This window comes from Ranitomeya variabilis, chromosome 3 (assembly GCF_051348905.1).
Source record: "Ranitomeya variabilis isolate aRanVar5 chromosome 3, aRanVar5.hap1, whole genome shotgun sequence".
Classification (NCBI taxonomy): domain Eukaryota; kingdom Metazoa; phylum Chordata; class Amphibia; order Anura; family Dendrobatidae; genus Ranitomeya; species Ranitomeya variabilis.
In genome coordinates this window covers 718,600,212-718,626,276 of record NC_135234.1, presented here as the reverse complement: position 1 = coordinate 718,626,276, position 26,065 = coordinate 718,600,212, and the positions used below count along the sequence as shown (strand labels likewise).

The window sequence follows — 26,065 nt, the reverse complement described above, 5'->3', positions numbered from 1 at the left end:
AACCATAGAGGTCTCAAGGAGACCTCTGGTTGTTATGGCGATGCACTGCTGACCCCCGATCATGTGACGGGGGTCAGCAGTGCGAGTGCTTCCGGCCGCGCGGCCGGAAGCGCTAGTTAAATGCCGCTGTCAGCGCTTGACGGCGGCATTTAACTAGTTAATGGGCGCGGGCGGATCGCGATTCCGCTCGCGCTCATTGCACGCACATGTCAGCTGTACAAAACAGCTGACATGTCGCGGCTTTGAGGTGGGTTCGCCGCCGGAGCCCACCTCAAAGCGGGGGATCTGCCAGCTGATGTACTATTCCGTCAGCTGGCAGAAAGGGGTTAACATTAGATGTTTTTACTATTGACGCTTCATAGGCTGCGTCAATAGTAAAAACTTGGTCACACAGGGTTAAGAGCGGCGGTAACTTGAGTGCGCTACCTGCGGCATAATGCGGTCCGTTACCGCCTTCATTAACCCTGTGTGAGCGGTGACCGGAGGGGTGTATGCGGGCGCCGGGCACTGAGTGCAGGGAGTAAGGAGCGGCCATTTTCTTCCGGACTGTGCGCGTTACTGATTGGTCGTGGGCGTTTTGCCACGACCAATCAGCGACTTGGATTCCATGACAGACAGAGGTCGCGACCAATGAATATCCGTGACAGACAGAAAGAAGGACAGACAGACGGAAGTGACCCTTAGACAATTATATAGTAGATAATGCCGATCACATGACGGGACCATGAAAACTGGCCCTGATCATGATGATTTTCCAATGCTGGGGGACGCTATACTTTTATTTCTCAGCTCCATTAAAAAGCGGCGCTGAGGAATAAAGTACCCTGAACTGCCGCCGTTAAAAGGCGTATCGGCAGTCGTTGAGGGCATAAAAATGATGTTTGAAAATTACTACATTTCCTATATTTTCACAAAAAAGTCGTATCAAACAAATTTTACCACTATCATGAAGTACATTATGTCACAAGAAAACAATCTCTGACTCAGTGGGATCCGTTAAAGCGTTCCAAAGTTATTACCACATAAAGTGACAGTGGTCAGAATTGTAACAATTGGCCTGGTCAGGAAGAGGAAAACAGGCATCGGGGTGAAGGCGTTAATGGCCAATGTGAACATGCTCCTTTTTTGTATGCATACCAACTTATATACCAGTTCATTTTTTCGGTTTGCCATACATTTTCTGCAGAAATTCCTGTATTTAGGAATATGTCACCATTACTTCACCATGTCCATCCATTTCCTTACATCTCCAGAAGTAAAGATTTTCCATTGCTTTATTTATTTTGGCTATTTACTTCCATTTCCACATTAACATTTGTAGGCAATCGGCTGCAGACTTGCCTATATTCAGCCTCTTGATGCTGGACAGTGGTGGAGCCCTGAAGCATGCAAACTGTTCAAGATGTTGGTGTGCCATAAACTTCTGAGGTGTTCTCCATTAGGTACAGTAGTCCATATATTAATCATTTTTATTTCCATAGCACCAACAGTTTACCATGTCATAATGTTATTGTGTATGTGTACTGATATATTTGCACATATACACATTATGTACAGCGGCATGTAAAAGTTTGTGTACCTCTGGTCAGAATTACGGTTATTGTGAACAGCTAAGCAAGGTGAAGATGAAACGATCTCTAGAAGGGGCGAAAGATGACACATTTCCTGATTGTAGTTGGCAACATGGAGTCAGTTTTTGTAGATTTCTGCCGTTCTGGTGACTTATGGTTCCTGCAATTGTTGCCCACAAATTACTCCAGGAAAATCTGTACCCCAAAATGCAAATGATGTTCTCTTCTGGGCCTTGCTGTGTGTGCAAACCGCAGGACTTGGGAGAAGTAGCGTAATAACGCAGGGTACTTTTTCTTATTAGCCATGGTAAAAATGAAACATTTTGAGAAAAGTCTACGTATTAAACATGAACTGTACTTTAAGTGTGTTTTGAATAAATTAATACTGCAGGCGAATTCATGAAACTTTGTATTATATCTGAGAAATGTGCTTCCTTCTTTACTTGATTACTTTATTTTTCTCGCTGTATAGCATCATTAATTCCATGTTGATGTCCAGACATCTGCATCACTCCAGTGATGCACAGTGCCAACATTGAGACACTATGCTGTCCTGCAACTTCGTCCTCTCCCTCCCAAACATAGGAATCATTTTATTTGCCTGTCTAAATGAAAAATTGCATTTACTTACAATATTTGACCATGTAGCTAAAAAAAAAACCCTGTATTTCTACAAGAGGTTGCTTGACAAAATATAATGTACCTTGTAATTTATTACTCAGTTTTTCTGAATAGAACTATACCCTATATATAGTTATACATGTGGGCACATGGTAAGGTTCGGAAAAGGAAGCAGGTTTTTTTTGTCCCCCCCCCCCCCCAATTATCCTTATGTCTTCTGTACTTAGAAGTGCCAGGGCTTCTTTGACTCCTTTTTTGAATTGAATGCTGATGGCTCTTAGTTATAATTATGATGGGTCTATCAGGATTCCATGTTCTGTAATGACAAGACTAGAGAGGCAGAATACGCTGCTATTGTCTGCAAAATGCAATGAAAACTCCACAAGCGCAATGATGTTTACCGTCCATTTTGTGCTTATTCAGGTGTTCTGCTTGAGAATAAGCTATCGATTGAACTTTTTGATGACGCCTCATGTACAGAGACCAGCATTAACACCATGCTCGTGGAGAGAAATGTTGCTTCTTTCATATCAAGGTAAGATTTCTTGATCATATGATTTTTTTTTTTTTTTTAATTAAACAAAATTGTGGGTTTTGCATGGTTACGGCCCTTTCAAACTGCCATTTTTTTTGTAGTTCCCCTTCTCGGCAGCACCATAGGAGGATACCTCCCATCCTAATAGGGACAGGAAACACAGAGGTCAAATAGCCCCCCAACACACAAACACACACTTACTCCCTCTCCAGTGTTTTCTCCTGTCCCTGTGGGGCACGAGGAGGTCCTCCTGTGGTGCTCTTTGACCGGCGACAGACTGCCTATTTTACCTTTTTTTAAGTCAGGCATCTGAGGTCGATAGCTCCGGCCTTCCCCTCCTGTGAGCTGCTCCCGTCTGCTCTGGACACAAACTCTTCGCCATTTCAGCGCCTTCTGATAAAGCAGGGCAGCAGGAGTTTGGGGCTTCTCTGAGCTCCCCGGCTCTCTTCCTTCTCTTCTGCCTCACTCTGTGCCAGGGGCGGTAGACAAAAGTGACGTCGGACGCAAAGTCGCGGACATGTGATGTCACTTCTGGTTGTGTTCCACACTGGAACGCACCACCGGAAGAACTCGCCGGGGAGATTTTTGGAGCGCTGGCGATTGCGCTTGGCTGGTACATAATCTTTTGGTGTGCTCCGAGGTGGAGCACACCAGTAATAAGCTGGAAGCATCCATGCCTGGGGACGTTCCAAGGAGATAGCGAGGAGAAGGATTATCCTATCAGTTTGTCGTGATGGGATTTTTGCTCATACATGAGGAGCCCAGATTGAAGACACCACAAGGTAGGACCTTTGCTACCTTCTCACAAGAAACACCTCTTGCAAGATTGCACAGACAAAATTGTTAAAGAGGAACAGCCCTCTTTCATAGAAGAGTTAAGGGGAATGGTCCGTCAGGAAGTCCAGTCATCCCTAGCCTCTTTTTATCAGTCGTTCCTAATAACGCCATCAGAGGCAAAAAAAGAGGAAGATATCCATGGGGGAGGAGCAGTCTGACTCTGAGTAATGGGAGGAAGGCGACTGTTTCAGGCGCTTAATGGTCCCAAAGCAGTAAAATAATATTACTTTTCATCAGAAGATCTGGAAGATCTTCTGACAGCGATGAGAACCACTATGAATGTAGAGGAGGAAGAGATTGTTCAGAACACATTTCAGGATGGAATGTTTGGGGGGGTCTAAGAACTCAGAAGAAGTTAATTTTTCCAGTACATTAGAACGTAGAAAAGTTGATACTGAATGAGTAGGATCTGCTGTAAAAGCATTTAGTAACACCTACAGAGCTGAAAGAAAGATTCCCACTGGAGGAGAAAATATCCAAATGCTGGACAGAAGTACCAAAAGTGGATATGCAAGTAGCAAAGGTGACAAAAAGTTGATCTTGCCCTTTGAAGATTCCTCCCAATTACGAGACACTAAGGATCGCAAGACTGATAGTCTGCTGAAAAAATCCTGGGAGACCGTTTTTGGCTTTGTTGAAAGCAAACTTTGTTTCCACCTGCGTAGCCAGATCAATGTTCCTGTGGCTAAATCAGCTGAAAGAAAATCTCAGCATGGGTACTTCAAGAGAAACACTGTTGGGGTCTATACCTCTCTTACAAAAAGCCACAGGGTTTCTAGCCGACTCCTCCGCAGAGGATGGCAGCTAGATCTTTGGTTTTATTGAATTCAGTTAGAAGGGCGTTATGGCGGAAGTTATGGAGCGGGAGACATCGCCTCAAAAATCAAACTTTGCACTTTTCCCTTCAAAGGGGAATGTATGTTCGGTCCAGCCCTGGTTGAATTATTGGAAAAGGCAACAGACAAGAAGAAAACTCTGCCAGAACCCAAAGTGATTCTTTCGTCCCCCAAAGAATCAAACTTCCTCATACAGGGAAAAGGGAAAACTGGACGCTGGAGCTTATCCTAAGGGGAGGTAGAGGCAGGAACATCTTGCTCTCCCAGGGACAACATCAAGAAATACAAGGACATCGAATCTGTAGAGGGTTGGATCTCTGGATTCCTCCCCCCCCCCCAGTGACAACTTCTTACCCTCAGTCAATGGGTGTGAAAATCTGTCCAAACCCGGGGTAAAGAGCAAGTTCTCCTCCAGGCCTCCACAAATATTGTTATCTCTATGTCCTTTCAGGAGTTATAAGCGCCTTAATGTCCGGACTCCAACAGTTACTCTTCGCTGGCGTGGTTTCCCAAGTACCGAAAACAGAGTGCGGAACAGGTCTTTATTCCCGTGTGTTACTAATAAAAATAAAAAAAAGACACGAATGGAACACACAGGATAATAATACATTTAAAACCTCTAAATATGCACACAAAGTACAGGAGGTTCAAGATGGAATTGTTAAAAAGCACCAATCCATTGATAGAACAAAGCTTTGTAATGGTGACCATAGACCTCCAGAATGCTTATCACATCCCCATTCACCCAACACATCGAAGGTATCTGAGATTTGTAGTAGCTCAAGGATGGCAAATACGTCACTATCAATTCAATGTCCTCTTGTTCGGCATTTCATCAGCCCCACGGGTGTTCACCGAAATAAAGGCGAAGGTGATAGCCTCCATCCGGAACAAAAATATCTGTATCGTGTCTTACCTAGACGACCTGCTGCTCATAAGCCAATCAAACTGTCCTCAGTGGCCATCATTGGGATGGTTAATAAACTGTGAAAAATCCAAACTGGTTCCATCCACTAGGAGAATTTTCTTGGGAATATTGTTAGACTCACAAGACCAGATGTCTCAGCTGTCGAAGGAAAAACAAATCCTGATACGGTCCAAGATAACAGCCTTGCGGGATCGAAGAAAAATATCCCTCAGGTCGGCAATGTCAGCACTAGACCGCACTAGATGTCAGACTTCCTGCATCCCAGCGGTAGCTTCGGCTCAGGCCCACACAAGATGTTTGCAATCCCACATTCTATCTTGATGAGACAGTGCCCCAGGGTCCCCGGGCAAAACTATTCACTTACCAGGCTGAGTTAGAACCTGCCTCAGCTGGTGGCTCAACCCAAAGAACTTGAGCAGGGGAGTATACTCGCCTGGGATCAAAATCCCCTATCAACTGTCACAACAGACGCCAGTGGAAGAGGATGGGGAGCCACAATCTCCCAGGCCTCATTCCAGGAGATATGATCCCAAGATATCAGTCTTTGCTCTTCCAACTTCAGAGAGTAGAAGGCGGTAGAGGAAGCACTAAAAGCCGCAGTGAACTTGGTAAAAGGGACCCATATAAGCTTATTCAGACAATATGACTACAGTGGCTCATCTGCGACACCAAGGGAGCACAAGACACGAAAGCCTGAAGGAAATTTTGAACATGATTTTTGTTAGGGCCGAATGACGTGCTTTCCCTTTCTGTCTTCATTCCATCTATAAGGGTTTACCAATGTTCAAGCAGACTTCTTCAGCGGAAAGACGATACACCCAGGAGAATGGAACCTAGATGGCAGGGTATTTCAGGTGTTAACAGAAAAATGGGGTCTACCGGAAGTAGACCTGTTAGCTACTTGTCTAAATGCAAAAGCGGGCAGATACTTCTCTCTAGACCCGAGCCACATATGCATAGCGGTGGATTCTTTCTCCCACCGCTGGAACTTCAAGTTGGTGTACACCTTCCCTCCAATTTCTGCTACCAAAGACATTGCAGAAAATCAGGAGGGACAAGGCGAAGACTATACTAGTAGCGCCTCATTGGTTAAAAAGAAGCTGGTTCGGCGCTCTAAACAATTTTAAGATTGATTGCCCGCTGGTACTTCCACCAACCAGCAACCTTCTCCACTAAAGGCCAATTTGTCAACCAGATCCTCAAGCTTTACAGCTTGCAGCCTGGCTTCTAAGTCCATCATCCTAAATGCTAGCTGTCTTTTGGATAAGGTGGTAAAGACACTTCAAGGAAGTAGGAAACCAGTAACAGATTCCAGAAAGGAGTAAGGTCTGAAGACTAGCACTGGGAAAAGTTGCTGCCCTCAGCTCATACTTTGGTCAGAGTCTAGTTGACCATCTCTGGGTGGGAAGATTCAGGATTGCAGCATCTCACCTAAGACCTAGAGTTCAAAATTTGGTCCTAGCCTGGGACCTGAATGTGGTTCTCAAAGGCCTCACAATACCTTGAACCTATAGATATAGGCTTGGATAAATTGTCTTGGAAAGCAGCTTTCCAGGTGGCCATCACGACAGCAAGAAGAGTGGGTGAACTACAGACCCTCTCAATCAGAGAACCCTACTTAAGAACCTTAAGGGACAGACTTATTTTGCGACTAGATCGATCCTCTTTTTTACATAAAGTAACCTCGGAGTTCCATAGTTCCCAAGAAATCGTATTGCCTTCATTTTGTCAAAACCTGTCCAATATTAAAGAAAGGGAATTTTATCATCTTGACTAACTGTGAAAGAGTCACTGGCGCCGTATGTGAGGGTAGATATGTGTCGCAAAGATTATTATCCTGCGTGGTGTGAAAGCCATAAGTTTTCCTCCAGCATATGTGCTGAGAGTAAACCATTTATTACCAGGGTCTGGCTTTCATGGTGAGTAGTCAGAGATGGGCAGGATGCCTACTTACCATATCTCCACCTCAAGGGTGTGGTTGGAGGGAGTTAAATGTCCAGCCACTTTTTTTTTTTTATCTGTTGATGGGGTGTTTGGAGAAAGGAAGCCTCCTGTCTGATCTACAGTGTGTTTTTGTTTTTTTTTGTCCCAGAAGGCGGGTGCCATACTGGAAACTATTTTGTATGGACTTTTTATTTTTATTTGTGCCAGAAAAGCTGTTTTTGTTACTATTTTGGCTTCATAGCTTATGAAGCAATAAACCACGCAGAGACTTTAATATAAAGTGTTCCCGCGTCTACTTCGGTGAGCAGCTGAGTGAGCCGACCTTCCACAAGTGCTGAATAATGCGGTCAACGTTCCAGAAACACAGGTATGAATTGTGGACAAATCGGATGTCCTGGATGAAGGCGGCTACAGGGATGGAACATCGGTCAGACAAAATGGAGGAGCTGATCAAGCACTTGACTCTGAGTCTACAGCAGCAACACCAAGAGCAACAGTTCCGTGAGCAACAGCAGGAGACCGATACGCTCCTGATGCAACAGATTCAACAGCAGCAAAAGCAGATGGAACTCCTGGTGGGAGATGTCCGTAGCAGAGAGAACTCTCCTCCCCCACATCAAGGTGACGTCTGGAAAGTGGTAAGAAGAGCCATGCAAAAGATGGCCCCAGGGGATGATATAGAGGCATTGACTGTGTTTGAATGGGTTGCAGAGCGGGAGAGTCTACCCCAAGAGCAGTGGACAGAGGTGCTGGCCCCCTATCTGACAGGTGAACCTCAGAAAGTTTATTTTGACTTTGGCTTACAACATTCACGGGAATATGCCAAGTTAAAAAACGGAGATATTGACATGTTCAGGGGTCACTATGTGTCTCAGAGCCCAAAGGGTTCATCACTGGGCGTGTTATGGTGACAAACCTTCCCGCTCTCAGATATTTGACTTGTTGCATTTGGTCCAGAAATAGTTGAAGCCGGTGTCCTCCACTCCAGCCCAGATGGTCGAGCGGGTGGTTATGGACAGATTTATTCACTCCCTCCACAGGCCAATACAGACCTGGGTTGCCCAGGTAAAACCCCGGTGGTCGAGAGGTCCCTAAGGGACCCGGGAGGTGGGGCATCTCCATACTGGGGTACTCAGCACGAGCCCGAGTCCCAAAAGAGGAGTAGTAGAGTCACTACTGGGGGGAGTCCAAGATGCAAAGGAGTCGCTGAGGGATTGCCAAAGGCTGCTGTAAAGACCTGATCTGCTGGAGATGCCACGGTCCTGGACACATAGCTGCAAAGTGTCCTATATTCTCTGAGCAGATGGACTGCAGCCTAGGGAGGTGTTCTTCGTACTATGCCTATCCCACCTGCAGTGTGGACTATCAGCCCGGAGAGTGGCCACTGTCATGTCCCGTGACAGTAAACGGAGTACTGGTGTGAGTGATCCCAGGGAAACGTGGGCGTCTGCTGTATCCATGGGGATGCCAAGGACTACCCTATTGCCAGAGTGTTGATAATAACGAGCCGAGGTACGGAGTCCCATGAGGTTGGGGTAGTCGGAGACTTGCTACACCCCTTGATAATCTGGTGAGACTTCAGCCTGTTTGGGACTTGTGGGTTAAAGCAGGGGTGCCGAGTGACTCAAGACAGGAGCCAGCTCAACCCTGATGAATCCCAGTCGGAGGTGGAGGAGTTCCCCTTGTGTGTCCTAGCTGGTGAAACGTTGAGCAGGGAGGCTGAGGTTCCTTAACTGGGGGTTTCTGGGTTTATTTGACCAGGGACATAATATTACGTCATTTTTTTTTTAATGCGACCGAAATACATAGCATAGAAATACATGCAGCCGCACACTCCGGTCCCGGGTACCGGCGGCAGTGCCGGGTATTGAGGCGAGAGACTCGCACTGCACAGGCAAGTGTGACCCCGGCCTCACACAGAGCTTGTGACCGCTAACTGAGACGTCTGATTAGTCTCAGCTGTGGTCACAAGATGGCGGAGCGGTGCTGAGTTCCGCAGAAGATGGTGGCTAGTAAGTATTTTATTAAAAACTGGGAATCAACGGATTAAAAACCACTCCAGGGGTGAAGTAAAAAAATAAATAAATGGTGCTTTAACCCCTTCATGACCAGAGCTTTTTTCGGTTTTGAGTTTTCGTTTTTCGCTCTTCTCCTTACCAGAGCCATACATTTTTTATTTTACCGTCAATATGGCCATATGAGGGTTAATTTTTTCAAGACGAGTTTTATTTTTGAACTACACCATTGGTTTTACCATGTCGTGTACTAGAAAGCGGGAAAAAAGTTCCAAGTGCGTTGAAATTGTAAAAAAGTACAAGTACACTTGTTTTTTGTTTGCCTTTTTTTGCGAGGTTCACTAAATGCTAAAACTGACCTGCCATTATTATTCTCCAGGTCATTACGAGATCATAGACACCAAACAAACATGTCTAGGTTCTTTTTTATCTTAGTGGTGAAAATAAATTCTAAGCTTTGCTAAGAAAAAATTTGCGCCATTTTCCGATACCTGTAGTCTCCATTTTTCGTGATCTCGGGTTGTGTGAGGGCTCGTTTTTTGCGTGCCGTTTTTAATGATACCAAATTTGTGCAGATACGATCTTTTGATCGCCCGGTATTGCATTTTAATGCAATGTCGCAGCGACAAAAAAAAAAGTAATTCTGGCGTTTCGATTTTTTTTCTCGCTATGTGGTTTAGCGATCAGGTTAATACTTTTTCTATTGATAGATCGGGCGATTCTGAATCCGTCGATACCAAATGTGTACTGTAGGTTTGATTTTATTTTTTTATTTTGAATGGGGCGAAAGGGGTTGATTTAACCCCTTTGTGCCATTAGACGTACTATTCCGTCCATGTAACCCGGGCCCTACTTCCCATGGACGGAATAGTACGCCATAGGCGATCGGCTGCGCTCACAGGGGGAGCACGGTCAATCGCCGCCGGGTGTCAGCTGATTATTACAGCGGACATCCGGCACTATGTGCCAGGAGCGGTCATGGACTGCTCCCGGCACATTAACACCCGGAACACTGCGATCAAACATGATCGCAGCTTTCCGGCTGCATAGGGAAGCATCGCGCGGGGTGGGGGCTCCCTGCGTGCTTCCCTGAGACCCTTGGAACAACGCAATGTGATCGCGTTGTTCAAAGGGTCTCCTACATCCTCCTCCCTGCAGGCCCCGGATCCAAAATGCCGTGGGGCTCCTTCTGGGTCATGCAGGGAGGTGGCTTTCAAGCGCCTGCTCATCACTGTGTCAGATCAGCGATCTGACAGGCAGTGCTCCAGGTTTGCCAAGTGTCAGATTAGCGATCTGACACTTTACCATGATGTCCTACCCAGGGACAAAGTAAAAAAACAAACAAAAAAAAAACTAAATAAAAAAAAAAATATTGTTCCAATAAATACATCTCTGTAGCTAAATAATAAAAAAAATATAACAAAAGTACACATATTTAGTATCGCCACGCCCGTAACGACCCGGCCTATAAAACTGTCCCACTCGTTAACCCTTTCAGTGATCAGTGGAGAAAAAAAAAAAAAGGACAAAAAAACAGCGCTTTATCATACCGCCAAACAAAAAGTGGAATAACCCGCGATCAAAAAGACTGATATAAATAAACATGGTACCGCTGAAAACGTCATCTTGTCCCACAAAAAACCGGGTCAACATACAGCATCATCAGCAAAAAAAATAAAAGTTATATTCCTCAGGATAAAGCGATGCAAAAATAATTATTTTTTATCGAAAAGTTTTTATCGTATAAAAGCGCCAAAACATAAAAAATTATATAAATGAGGTATCGCTGTAATCGTACGGACCCAAAGAATAAAACTGCTTTATCAATTTTACAATTTTATCAAAAATTTTTAATCAAAAAAAAAAAAGAAAAGAAATTCATGAACAGCTGGTTTTTGGTCATTCTGCCTCACAAAAATCTGAAAAAAAAGAAAAGATACATTTGTTTATCGTGCCCAAAAAAGGTACCAATAAAAACATCAACTCGTCCCGCAAAAAACAAGACCTCACATGACTCTGTGGACCAAAATATGGAAAAATTATAGCTCTCAAAATGTGGAGACGCAAAAACTATTTTTTTGCAATAAAAAGCGTCTTTTAGTGTGTGACAGCTGCCAATCATAAAAATCTGCTAAAAACCCGCTATAAAAGTAAATCAAACCCCCCTCATCACCCCCTTAGTTAGTGAGATATAATAAATTTAAAAAATGTATTTATTTCCATTTTCCCGTTAGGGTTGGGGCTACAGTTAGGGTTGGGGCTACAGTTAAGGTTGGGGCTAAAGTTAGGGTTAGGGTTTGGATTACATTTATGGTTGGAATTAGGGTTAGGGGTGTGGTTAGGGTTGGGATTAGGGTTAGGGGTGTGTTGGGGATAGGGGGTGTGGTTGGGATTAGGGTTAGGGGTATGTTTGGGTTAGTTTGTCAGTTAGAATTGGGGGGTTTCCACTGTTTAGGCACATCAGGGGCTCCCCAAACGCGACATGGCGTCCGATCTCAATTCCAGCCAATTCTGCGTTGAAAAAGTTAAACATTGCTCCATCCCTTCCAAAAATGGTACCAATAAAAACAATAATACAGCAAAAAATGGGATGAATATAAAACGTAACTTTTAATACTATAAAGAACCATAAAAAACAAGTCACCCACGTGAACAAAAACACACAAATTGGGGCAAAGTCTCCACCATAGGATGTGATGGTCCCCGGAGACTAATGGGCCCCTCGCAGGATTTAAAAAAAATCCCGACAGCAAAAATGCTGACGAGAAGTACATTACTGGGGTGTGATAAATACAAAGGCTGTAAGGCTGTTTGACGATTACAACAAATACAGCACCACACCCTCAGTCGCATAACAGAACCTACAGAAAAACAGTAATGGCAAACACTGTAGGAAATGCCTACTGATTCCTCTAAGCATAAGAAAGGAACGGTCTTACCAGTTCCATAGAAGAAGGAGGGCAACGGAGCACCGGATATTCCCTTGTTTAGGCAGATATCCAGAAGGCGAAGGGAAGACAGTCCCTATATCATTCCCTATGGGGCTATCGATAGACTATCCCCAATGCTCCTGCCCTTACAAGGGCAGTCCACAGCTATCCCTGCATATAGAAATGCCCTGCACTCTCCCTAGAGTTTCGTCCCAACGCGTTTCATCCAAGCATAATCTTCAGGGGACATGCTTGTATATGAGGAAGAGGTGCCTATATGCTAAAGAAGAGGGACATAGAGTCCTGCCACCCTCTATGCTGTCCTGCAGAGAGTGGTAGGAAAATAGGGCTATGGTTAAATAGGAACCGGAGTATAAAAACTGCCGGTTTCCTATAGGGCGAACTAATGAGCATAGCAGCTGTAAATCAAACTGATAATATGGGAGAGCTAATATGAGCGCTGTGACTGTGCTCTGCATAATATATAATGTGGGCACGTGTAGCGCCACAATACTAACAAAATACATGAAGTAGGAAAAGCTCACCATGTTAATGATGTCACACGCCAAACTCCATGTGAAGTACCCGATTGCAATGGCGGCGCAGTAACTTCCTGTCATGCGTGCTCAAACCGGAAGTTGTTGCTGCTAGGTAACGCAGATTGCGGGGAAACAAAGTACCGTAAGTATAAAATACCGATAGCTCTGGTATGAGCGTCGGGTTTAAAGGATTAATTGTTAATCCCACATACTGCAGCCCAAAAAAACAAACGCCATACAGGAGACAGCTAGAGACGGACACTGCTGTGACCGGAAGACGCTGTAACTAGGCAACCCGGGTATAAGTATGCATAATCGGAAACAATATAGACTGTGGCGCTAATAGTATCCAAAGCAATCAATGGTTAAAAAGATCATAAGGGAGATTAAACAATCTTCATAACTGTGCCACATGAAAAAGGTACCACATGATGATATAATTAGTTGCGATCAAAATTCTAGCCGGAAGTACATATATCCAAAACACTATTATAACCTAGCGTGACCAGCAACGATTAGTTAGACATAGGTACCTAACATAAAGCATGCTCCCATATCTGTATCATGATTGGAATGGTATGCATGATGTAATAAGGTTCCGCCAAATAGCATAAATATGCAATAAATGTAAGTAATTATTGGTCTTGCGAATCCCGTTTTTACTGTGGGCCTTAATACTGAAAGTTGGCTATCAGAGGCTAAGGAAGTGTTCTCGGACCAGACATTTGTACAGAAAAAATATTTACGTACAATGTGGCCTTCAAGGAACTCCAACAAACCTATCGAGACCAAATTACATCTTGGTGGGAGGTTCAAAGTTTAGAGAGTTATTTGAAGGCTAAGATTGTCCCACGTGGCTTACGCATAAATCTCTCAACAGGTAATCGTCACAAGAGTCCTTCCTTCATACATCGATGGGAGAGGGAGGCCACAGATAGTTCTCTTCGTTTTATGCAGTTATTGTTTGAGGAAGAAAAAATATCTTTAGCTACATTGAATGATAAATTAAAAGAACAGATAGATATCACAAAAAAATTCTCCACAGAAACTGATTTTGCATTAAAAGACAAAATTACAGACACACATAGAGCGGTTTCAGTATCACCTAAAAGAAAGTAAACATCGGCAGTATATGCGTGATATTCAAGACTTTAAAGATAATAAAGCTTATCTTGTCCTAGCTCCTAGACCTCCCCCTCCTGACCGTGACACAGAACTATCCTCTACAGACACGGATTTTTCCGAATCTGAGAATAGAAGCAAATCTAATAGAGGAAAGAATCGGGGGAGAGGTAGAGGCCGAGGAGCACGAGGTTCTTCTGTGAGATCAGCAAACAGTACAGGGGGGAGTTTTTTGGATCAGGTTTACACTCTGAGATCGACCTCTCCAACCAAGGAAATAATAATAAAGGATCTTACTGGCATTAGTCCAGGAACTAACCCCCCTGAACCAGCTATTGGTCATAACATTCAAATTATTAACCTCTCGGCTAGACATATTGATGGTGACGAAATGTCGGTCCTAGAGAAGGGTCTCTCTTTCGTCCCCAATAGTGATTTTGATTTGTTCAGAGCAGTTAAGGACCTTAATCTTTTTCTGCGTAAAATTAGATGGAAAAAGTATTTTCAGAAACAGGATTCCCGCACTTGTGCTGATCTTGGTATCCCTACACATATGCTGGCTGATGTCAGATTATTGCATAGCATCGGTGATATCGACCCCAATTCACAAGGTTTGGGTCCATTTACCGATTTAAAGGGCAAGAGTCACAGGATGCCACCACCTACTGGTGACCTTTCCGCCATTGACGTTTTTTCTAACTTGGTGACATCTGATTTGATAAGTCTCTCTCACTCCCATATATTATGTAAGTTTAATTGCTAGAAGAAGGAGATGGAAGCGATTAATCGCCTTGTATGTGACAAGAATATTATCATAAAGCCCTCAGACAAGGGTGGCAATGTTGTCATCCTTGATGTTGCTCACTATCAAGATTTGTGCGAATCCATACTGGCAGATAGGGACTCTTATGAGATTCTTACACACGATCCAAGTAGTGAGTATTGTGAGGAACTTCGCCTTATTCTGCAGGAAGGTTTGGAGAGTGGCGTAATAAATAAGACCGAGTATGACTTTATCTTTCCCTGTCATCCCATCACAGCCACTTTTTACTGCCTCCCCAAAGTTCACAAGGGCCTTAACCCACTAAAAGGTAGGCCCATTGTGTCTGGGGTAGGCAGTCTCTGCCAGAATGCAGGCATCTATTTGGATCGTGTTCTAAGCCACTTTGTGTCCTCTTTACAATCTTTTGTTAAAGGCACCCCTGACCTTCTGCGTCGTCTTGAGGGTCTCACCGTCGATCCAGGAGCATATCTTGCGAGTATCGACGTTGAGGCCCTCTATTCCTCCATTCCCCATGACAAGGGTTTAGAGGCTATTGGGTATTTTCTCCAAATGAGAGGTTGTCAATTTCAGGAACATAACAACTTTATCCTGAGATTGCTCCGCTTTTGTTTAACTCACAACTTTTTCACCTTTAACCGCAGGATCTACCACCAGCTGAGGGGGACGGCCATGGGCAGTCCTTGTGCCCCGGCCTATGCCAACCTCTTCCTCGGCTGGTGGGAGGAGACTGTGGTGTGGAAAGACGACATGTGACATAAATTCCCCTTAAAAGTCTTGAATCTTTATTAATATACCTTGTAAAAATACCACTTCCCAGTGTAGAACAGAAAAAAGGATATTATTTTGAAAAATGGACTCAAAAAACTACTAGGTGCACCTTACCTAATAATTAGCCCTTCACTCTCCTGCTATCCCTGCCTAGCAGTGGAGGTTGGCACCCTGATAGTTTATTTGGCGCCCCCACTCCGTGGCGGCTGTAACCTGCTGGCCCTATTAAATACCTAGCCAGCTGCAGGTAGGAAAACAATAAGCAAATAAAAGTTATGAAGAAAGCAGGAGTAGAGAAACTCGGGTGCACTCTAGGAAAAAACTATCAATCCTCCATTTTATGAAACCCCATTCAGGACAATACGCTGTAGATATATGGCCAATCTGGCCAATAAAATATTAATATACTTGTCCTCCGCACAGCCACAGATACACATATAGACTGGTGTGCACAAAGCAGTGGGAAAATAGAAGGAGAAAAAATACACAATTTAAATGACCTGGTTTAGTCCAAATAGAAGACTGTATATGCCCATGCTGGCTGACATGTATTCGTACATACTAATCGTGATAACTGCATGTAAAAATAAATACATAGTATTGCATAGGCGCCTGCATTAAAAAACAGCAATATAAAGGTGCCAATAGGTAATATTGACGAATAGTCAGCATCTATGTTTTAGCACAATACAGTGGACCAAAGACATAATTAATGCAAAAGGCAGCCAAGAAAAATGGAAATGTTGTCCATAATGTAGGACACTTAGCTGTCAGTAGGACACTTAGCTGTCAGTAGAACGCCCCGACGCGTTTCCCCGTCATACGGTTCCTCAGGGGGCAAGAACGGATACAACAAACCAGAGGTCAATGATGTAGGTGCCCTGATGTCGGGACAGACCTGACTGAATCCCTGGAGAGGGGACTTATATAATAAAGAACATTAAAAGGCACTGGGGTGTGCTCCTAGCTGATCCTCACCTCGGGAACTTTATCCCCCCTACACCTAGTATCACATACAGGAGGGGGAGATCAATTGGGGACCGCTTAGTACATAGCCTATATCAAAAACCGCAGGGAGCGGGTACGTGGCTTGAAAGGAGACCAGTGGGCTTTTTTAAATGTGGCAAATGTTCAAAGTGCCAGTATGTTAGACAGACCAAACAGTTTACCAGTGCGGCTAATGGCAGGTGTTTTGACATAAGAGATTTCGGCAACTGTAAATCCATGGGTGTAGTATATAAGATCACTTGCCCCTGTCCCTTGGATTACATTGGTAAAACCAAAAGGGAGCTAAGAACTAGGTTTGGGGAGCATCTCGGTGACATTAGACACAATAGGGATACTCCGCTTGCCCGACATGTCAATCAGACACATGGTAGAACCCTTAAAGGGATCACTCTGTGCATGATGGAATTGTTGAAACCTAGGGTTCGAGGAGGCAATTTTGACCAAGCACTACTTAAACGGGAGGCGGAATGGATTTTCCGTATGCAATCGATGTCACCGAGAGGCTTGAACGAGTCTCTCACCTATACGTGCTTTTTGTAGGACAGCATATTTCCTCTACTGCATGTACACTAATGATTTATAATTTTTCTGTGCCTGACCCACGGTGCATGAACCATGGGGCTATCGGACTCTGAACCATTATACCATGTTTCTTACAGTTTGTCTGTAGGTGTCGATTGTGACCAACATTTAAGTTAATTTCATTTATTATTCTCCCCGTTGTGATTACCGTACAGGCATGTTTGCCTCATATATATATGATTTATGTTTCTCTGCTGTCTGCTAGCGGGGTCCTATTACTTTGTTCTGATGAGTTTGCGCCTATCTTTTGAGCCGCGGATAACGCACGCGCACCGGTATACTCTATTTTGATTCGGGACTCTCTGCAGCCGACTGCTTAATTGCTGAGACTGGGCGCATGTGCGGTGACGTGTATCACACCAAACATGGCGGCGCTTAGCTTGTGCTCCAGTGCTGGAGCTCTCGCTCTATCAAGAGCATAGACACCGCCTTCCCGGATCTGTATAGGGACTGCGCGCATGCGCTATTTGGCGTCCCGAAGTCTGTAATGGCGGCGTCCAGCGTGTTCCATGTGGTATTGGATCCATGCGGTATTTAATGCCTGGTGCGGTATGTTATCTGCTTGTGTTATCTATGATCCGCTTATGAAAGGGGGGGGGGTGGGAGCCCCCTGGCAAAATGGACATATGTCTATTATTTGGCACACATCATGTGGCCACATATGTGGGCGGTACCATACCTAGTGCCTTACGGAAATCTGGGGAGAGGAGGGACTTCTAACACCCATGCTGATTTGTGAGTGGGAGTTGTTCTTTATTATATAAGTCCCCTCTCTAGGGATTCAGTCAGGTCTGTCCCGACATCAGGGCACCTACATCATTGACCTCTGGTTTGTTGTATCCGTTCTTGCCCCCTGAGGAACCGTATGACGGGGAAACGCGTCGGGGCGTTCTACTGACAGCTAAGTGTCCTACATTATGGACAACATTTCCATTTTTCTTGGCTGCCTTTTGCATTAATTATGTCTTTGGTCCACTGTATTGTGCTAAAACATAGATGCTGACTATTCGTCAATATTACCTATTGGCACCTTTATATTGCTGTTTTTTAACCCCTTCATGACCTTGCCGTTTTTTGCAATTCTGACCAGTGTCCCTTTATGAGGTAATAACTCAGGAACGCTTCAACGGATCCTAGCGATTCTGAGATTGTTTTTTCGTGACATATTGGGCTTCATGTTAGTGGTAAATTTAGGTCGATAATTTCTGAGTTTATTTGTGAAAAAAAAACGGAAATTTGGCAACAATTTTGAAAATTTCGCAATTTTCACATTTTGAATTTTTATTCTGTTAAACCAGAGAGTTATGTGACACAAAATAGTTAATAAATAACATTTCCCACATGTTTACATCAGCACAATTTTGGAAACAAATTTTTTTTTTGCTAGGAAGTTATAAGGGTTAAAATTTGACCAGTGATTTCTCATTTTTACAACAAAATTTACAAAACCATTTTTTTTAGGGACCACCTCACATTTGAAGTCAGTTTGAGGGTTCTATATGGCTGAAAATACCCAAAAGTGACACCATTCTAAAAACTGCACCCCTCAAGGTGCTCAAAACCACATTCAAGAAGTTTATTAACCCTTCAGGTGTTTCACAGCAGCAGAAGCAACATGGAAGTAAAAAATGAACATTTAACTTTTTAGTCACAAAAATGATATTTTAGCGAAATTTTTTTTATTTTCCCAAGGGTAAAAGGAGAAACTGGACCACGGACGTTGTTGTCCAATTTGTCCTGAGTACGCTGATACCTCATATGTGGGGGTAAACCACTGTTTGGGCGCACGGCAGGGCTCGGAAGGGAAGGAGCGCCATTTGACTTTTTCAATGAAAAATTGGCTCCAATCTTTAGCGGACACCATGTCGCGTTTGGAGAGCCCCCGTGTGCCTAAACATTGGAGCTCCCCCACAAGTGACCCCATTTTGGAAACTAGACCCCCCAAGGAACTTATCTAGAAGCATAGTGAGCACTTTAAACCCCCAGGTGCTTCACAAATTGATCCGTAAAAATGAAAAAGTACTTTTTTTTTCACAAAAAAATTATTTTAGCCTCAATTTTTTCATTTTCACATGGGCAACAGGATAAAATGGATCCTAAATTTTGTTGGGCAATTTCTCCTGAGTACACCAATACCTCACATCTGGGGGTAAACCACTGTTTGGGCACATGGTAAGGCTCGGAAGGGAAGGAGCACCATTTGACTTTTTGAATGAAAAATTATCTCCATCGTTAGCGGACACCATGTCGCGTTTGGAAAGCCCCTGTGTGCCTAAACATTGGAGCTCCTCCACAAGTGACCCCATTTTGGAAACTAGACCCCCCAAGGAACTCATCTAGAGGCATAGTGAGCACTTTAAACCCCCAGGTGCTTCACAAATTGATCCGCAAAAATGAATTTTTTTCACACACAATTTCTTTTAGCCTCAATTCTTTCATTTTCACATGGGCAACAGGATAAAATGGATCCTAAAATTTGTTGGGCAATTTCTCCTGAGTATGCCGATACCTCATATGTGGGGGTAAACCACTGTTTGGGTGCACGGCAAGGCTCGGAAGGGGAGGCGTGCCATTTGACTTTTTGAATGGAAAATTAGCTCCAATCGTTAGCGGACACCATGTCGCGTTTGGAGAGCCCCTGTGTGCCTAAACATTGGAGCTCCCCTACAAGTGACCCCATTTTGGAAACTAGACCCCCCAAGGAACTTATCTAGATGCATAGTGAGCACTTATAACCCCCAGGTGCTTCACAGAAGTTTATAACGCAGAGCCATGAAAATAAAAAATAATTTTTCTTTTCTCAAAAATGATTTTTTTAGCCCACAATTTTTTATTTTCCCAAGGGTAATAGGAGAAATTGGACCCCAAAAGTTGTTTTCCAGTTTCTCCTGAGTACGATGATACCCCATATGTGGGGGTAAACCACTGTTTTGGCACACGTCGGGGTTCGGAAGGGAAGTAGTGACGTTTTGAAATGCAGACTTTGATGGAATGCTCTGCGGGCGTCAGGTTGCGTTTGCAGAGCCCCTGATGTGCCTAAACAGTAGGAACTCCCCACAATTGACTCCATTTTGGAAACTAGACCCCCAAGGGAACTTATCTAGATGTGTAGTGAGCACTTTGAACCCCCAAGTGCTTCACAGAAGTTTATAACGCAGAGCCGTGAAAATTAAAAATGTGTTTCCTTTCCTCAAAAATATTTTTTTAGCCCAGAATTTTTTTTATTTTTGCAAGAGTAACAGGAGAAATTGGACCCCAAAAGTTGTTGTCCAGTTTCTCCTGAGTACGCTGATACCCCATATGTGGGGGTAAACCACTGTTTGGGTACATGCCGGGGCTCGGAAGGGAAGTAGTGACGTTTTGGAATGCAGACTTTGATGGAATGGTCTGCGGGCATCATGTTACGTTTGCAGAGCCCCTGATATGCCTAAACAGTAGAAACCCCCCACAAGTGACCCCATTTTGGAAACTAGACCCCCCAAGGAACTTATCTAGATGTGTGGTGAGCACGTTCAACCCCCAAGTGCTTCACAGAAGTTTACAACGCAGAGCCGTGAAAATAAAAAAATCATTTTTCTTTCCTCAAAAAAGATGTTTTAGCAAGCAATTTTTTATTTTCACAAGGGTAACAGGAGAATTTGGACCCCAATATTTGTTGCCCAGTTTGTTGTGAGTACGCTGATACCCCATATGTGGGGGTAAACCACTGTTTGGGCACACGTCAGGGCTCGGAAGGGAAGTAGTGACATTTGAAATGCAGACTTTGATGGAATGGTCTGCGGGCGTCACATTGCATTTGCAGAGCCCCTGATGTGCCTAAACAGTAGAAACACCCCACACGTGACCCCATTTTGGAAACTAGACCCCCGAAGGAACTTATCTAGATGTGTGGTGAGCACTTTCAACCCCCAAGTGCTTCACAGAAGTTTATAACGCAGAGCCGTGAAAATAAAAAATAATTGTTCTTTCCTCAAAAATTATGTTTTAGCAAGTAATTTTTTATTTTTGCAAGGGTAACAGGAGAAATTGGACCCCAACAGTTGTTGCCCAGTTTGTCCTGAGTACGCTGGTACCCCAAATGTGGGGGTAAACCACTGTTTGGGCGCACGTCGGGGCTTGGAAGGGCGGGAGCACCATTTGACTTTTTGAACGCAAGATTGGCTGGAATCAATGGTGGCGCCATGTTGCGTTTGGAGACCCCTGATGTGCCTAAACAGTGGAAACCCCTCAATTCTAACTTCAACACTAACCCCAACACACCCCTAATCCTAATCCCAACTGTAGCCATAACCCTAATCACAACCCTAACCCCAACACACCCCTAACCACAACCCTAACCGCAACACAACCGTAACCCTAATTCCAACCCTAATCCTAACCCTAATCCCAACCGTAACCCTAATCCCAACCCTAACCACAACTATAACCCCAACACACCCCTAACCCTATCCGTAACCCTAACCACAAGCCTAATCTTAACCCTATTTCAAACCCTAGCCCTAATTCCAACCCTAACCCTAAGGCTATGTGCCCACGTTGCGGATTCGTGTGAGATTTTTCCGCACGATTTTTGAAAAATCTGCAGGTAAAAGGCACTGCGTTTTGCCTGCGGATTTACAGCAGATTTCCAGTGTTTTTTTGTGCGGATTTCACCTGCGGATTCCTATTGAGGAACAGGTGTAAAACGCTGCGGAATCCGCACAAAGAATTGACATGCTGCGGAAAATACAATGCAGCGTTTCCGCACGGAATTTTCCGCACCATGGGCACAGCGGATTTGGTTTTCCTTAGGTGTACATGGTACTGTAAACCTGATGGAAAACTGCTTCGAATTCGCAGCGGCCAATCCGCTGCCAATCCGCTGCGGATCCGCGGCCAATCCGCTGCGGATCCGCGGCCGATCCGCTGCCAATCCGCTGCAGATCCGCGGCTAATCCGCTGCGGATCCGCGGCCGATCCGCTGCGGATCCGCGGCCGATCCGCTGCGGATCCGCGGCCGATCCGCTGCCGATCCGCTGCCGATCCGTGGCCGATCCGCTGCGGATCCGAGGCCGATCCGCTGCGGATCCGCGGCCGATCCGCTCTGTGTGCACATGCCATAACCCTAACCCTACCCGTAACCCTAACCCTACCCCTAGTTCTAACCCTAGTTCTAACCCTAACCCTAGAGGAAAAAGAAAAAAAAATATTTTCTTTATTTTATTATTGTCCCTACCTATGGGGGTGATAAAGGGGGGGGTTTATTTATTATTTTTTTATTTTGATCGCTGTGGTAGAACCTACCACAGCGATCAAAATGTACTTGTAACGAATCTGCCAGCCTGCAGATTCGGCGGGCGTACTGAGCATGCGCCCGCCATCTTGGAAGATGGCGGCGCCCAGGGAGAAGACGGACCGACTTCGGGAGGATCGGTAAGTATGAGGGGGTGGTGGGGGGGTGGATCGGAGCACAGGGGGGGGGGGGATCGGAGGACGGGGGGAGCGGACAGGAGCACGGGGGAGCGGACAGGAGCACGGGGGAGCGGACAGGAGCACGGGGGAGCGGACAGGAGCACGGGGGAGCGGACAGGAGCACGGGGGAGCGGACAGGGGGACGGAGGGGGGTACCGGACAGAACGGAGGACTGGGGAGGAGATCGGGGGCGGTGGGGGGGGCCAGAACATGATTTCCAGCCATGGCAGATGCTATTGCAGCATCGGCCATGGCTGGATTGCAATATTTCACCATTTTCATAGGTGAAATATTGCAAATTGCTCTGATTGGCTGTTGCACTTTCAACAGCCAATCAGAGCGATCGTAGCCACGTGGGGGCAAAGCCACCCCCCCTAGGCTGAAGTACAACTCCCCCTCTCCCTGCAGATCGGGTAAAATAGGAATTAAACCTTTCACCCGATCTTCAGGGATGCGATCATTCCATGACGCCGCATAGGCGTCATGGGTCGGGAAGGGGTTAATGCAGGCGCCTATGCAATACTATGTATTTATTTTTACATGCAGTTATCACGATTAGTATGTACGAATACATGTCAGCCAGCATGGGCATATACAGTCTTCTATTTGGACTAAACCAGGTCATTTAAATTGTGTATTTTTTCTCCTTCTATTTTCCCACTGCTTTGTGCACACCAGTCTATATGTGTATCTGTGGCTGTGCGGAGGACAAGTATATTAATATTTTATTGGCCAGATTGGCCATATATCTACAGCATATTGTCCTGAATGGGGTTTCATAAAATGGAGGATTGATAGTTTTTTCCTAGAGTGCACCCGAGTTTCTCTACTCCTGCTTTCTTCATAACTTTTATTTGCTTATTGTTTTCCTACCTGCAGCTGGCTAGGTATTTAACAGGGCCAGCAGGTTACAGCCGCCGCGGAGTGGGGGCACCAAATAAACTATCAGGGTGCCAACCTCCACTGCTAGGCAGGGATAGCAGGAGAGTGAAGGGCTAATTATTAGGTAAGGTGCACCTAGTAGTTTTTTGAGTCCATTTTTTAAAATAATATCCTTTTTTCTGTTCTACACTGGGAAGTGGTATTTTCACAAGGTATATTAATAAAGATTCAAGACTTTTAAGGGGAATTTATTGTCACATGTCTATTTTGATTTTCCTTTTGTACAAAAATTTGTTTTTCATATGCTTTTGTGTGGAAAGACGAGCCTGAAAATGGTGATTTCTCTATGTACCGTGTCTCTGAGATCTGGACACGTTACATAGATGACGTTTTTTTGGTCTGGACCAGTTCTATATGTGATTTTGAGAGTTTTCTGGATAAACTCAATCATAACGATATAGGACTTTTCTTTACATCTGCAATTGATTTCTCCTCTCTACCCTTTTTGGATATATCCATCACTAAGGGAGCTAATGGTAATCTAGTTACATCGAACTATAAGAAGCCTACAGCTACTAACGCTCTCCTTCATTGGAGTAGCCATCATCCGGGGCACATAAAGAAAGGGATTCCTAAGGGGCAATACCTTAGGATCCGGAGAAATTGCTCGGACGATGCAACCTTTGAATCCCATGCTAAAGAGTTGAAAAAAAAACTTCCAAGACAGAGGGTACCCATTCACAATCCTGAAAAGGGCTTATCAAGATGCAAAAAGTAGGGATAGAACAACATTACTTAATCCCACTATTAAAGGGAAGGTGCCACCAGTTTTCTTGTAGTTTGTTTTTTTGTGAAATTAAGCTTAAAATAGTAAATAAAATGTACTAATGCAATGTTTGCACTGTTTGCAAACATTTCTATATGAAAAATATTATATATTTTCTTACAAATATATATATTCACTAGGGGGAGCATTTTCAGTTTTAGACCTCAAGCAGCTATAGTGAGACTTACCAGCTTTACTGTTAGCTGGAAAATCTGGGCAGTAACTGCTGACATCACCATTTCCCTCCCCTTTTGGGTGGTCTAATATCCCTGGGGCAGAATGAAGAGCAGCATCACAGGGCAGCGCCATTTTGTGTGTGACTGCCCTGTGATCTGCTATCACCAGCAGTTAGTGCATCAGAAGCACAGTTAGTTTCTGTGGTGCTTATGTATGGAGCAGCATTGTCTGTGCAGAGCTGTCTGTGACTCATCCCTCAGTAATAAGAAGGAGCTCCAGGTCTGCAGCGAATGGCCAGGCATTGTGGAGGGAGGGGAGAGATACATTGTATGGCTGAGAGAGGTGTCAGGTGTCACCTCCCTCTGCAGGCTGTGAATGCAGCTTAATGGAGTGAATGGAGCTCCTGTGATAGAGAGTAAGGCTAGGTTCACATTGCGTTAGTGGGTGATCGCTAACGGACAGCGTTGCACGGCGAAAATGTCGCAATTAACGCCGTGCAACGGGTCCGTTAGCGCACCCATTGACAGCAATGTAAATTTCGCCTGCAGCGCATCACTAGCGCGTGCCATTTTCGGCTCGCGCTAGTGATGTGCCGTTCTTCTGTGACGCGCCTCGGACGCTGCTTGCAGCGTCCGCGGCGCGCCCGAGGTCCGTTCCCCGCTCTCGCAGATCGGGGATCTGCGAGAGCGGGGACGTTAACGCGACCCCTGAACGCGGCCCCTAAACGGATTGCCCTAACGCAATGTGAACCTAGCCTAAGTGGAGCTGGGCAGAGAGCACTGGGCTATAATAAAATGGCTGCTAGTCACACCTACAGCAGTGAGTTGTGCAGCCCACAGAGGCGTGCCCAGCTCACTGCTAACGCCTCTCCAATGTTTAAGATAGGGTCAGCGCCGGTCTATTAGCTCCTATGTCCATGGGGTGCTGTAAAATGACACTGTTAGTGTCGTGAATTGCTGTGAAACCAAGATGTCAGCCCCCAGTTTCTTCTTTAAACACATATAACACACAAAATCTGTTTCACATGCATTTAAAACTTGGTTATAGCAGCATGTTATGCTACATTACATTGATTTATTAACCCCTTTCTGACATCGGACGTACTATCCCGTCGAGGTGGGGTGGGCCCGTATGACCACCGACGGGATAGTACGTCCAGCGCGATCGGCGGCGCTCACGGGGGGAGCGCGGCCGGGTGTCAGCTGCCTATCGCAGCTGACATCCGGCACTATGTGCCAGGAGCGGTCACGGACCGCTCCCGGCACATTAACCCCCGGCACACCGCGATCAAACATGATCGCGATGTGCCGGCGGTGCAGGGAAGCGTCGCGCAGGGAGGGGGCTCCCTGCGGGCTTCCCTGAGCCCCCCGCAGCAACGCGATGTGATCGCGTTGCTGCGAGGGTCTTACCTCCCTCCCTGCCTGCTCCAGACCCGGATCCAAGATGGCCGCGGATCCGGGTCCTGCAGGGAGGGAGGTGGCTTCACAGAAGCCTGCTCAGAGCAGGCACTGTGAAGCAGCCTGCACTTCTCTCAGATCGGTGATCTGTCAGAGTGCTATGCAAACTGGCAGATCACCGATCTGTATTGTCCCCCCCTGGGGCAAAGTAAAAAAGTTAAAAATTTTTCCAAATGTGTAAAAAAAAAAAATAAAAAAAAATATTCCAAAATAATGAAAAAAAATATATATATTATTCCCATAAATGCATTT

At 45.0% G+C, this 26,065-nt stretch overlaps 1 protein-coding gene across 2 annotated transcripts in view; it reads left to right on the top strand.

The window, feature by feature from the left end:
• RNF17 (ring finger protein 17) overlaps nt 1-26,065 on the top strand; it is a 362,040-nt gene that overhangs the window by 150,835 nt on the left and 185,140 nt on the right. For both annotated transcript variants that reach the window (XM_077298329.1, XM_077298328.1), the window contains exons 18-19: nt 1,322-1,442; nt 2,616-2,727. In XM_077298329.1, coding sequence (XP_077154444.1) covers nt 1,322-1,442; nt 2,616-2,727 — 233 coding nt within the window. The remainder of the gene's footprint in view (nt 1-1,321; nt 1,443-2,615; nt 2,728-26,065) is intronic.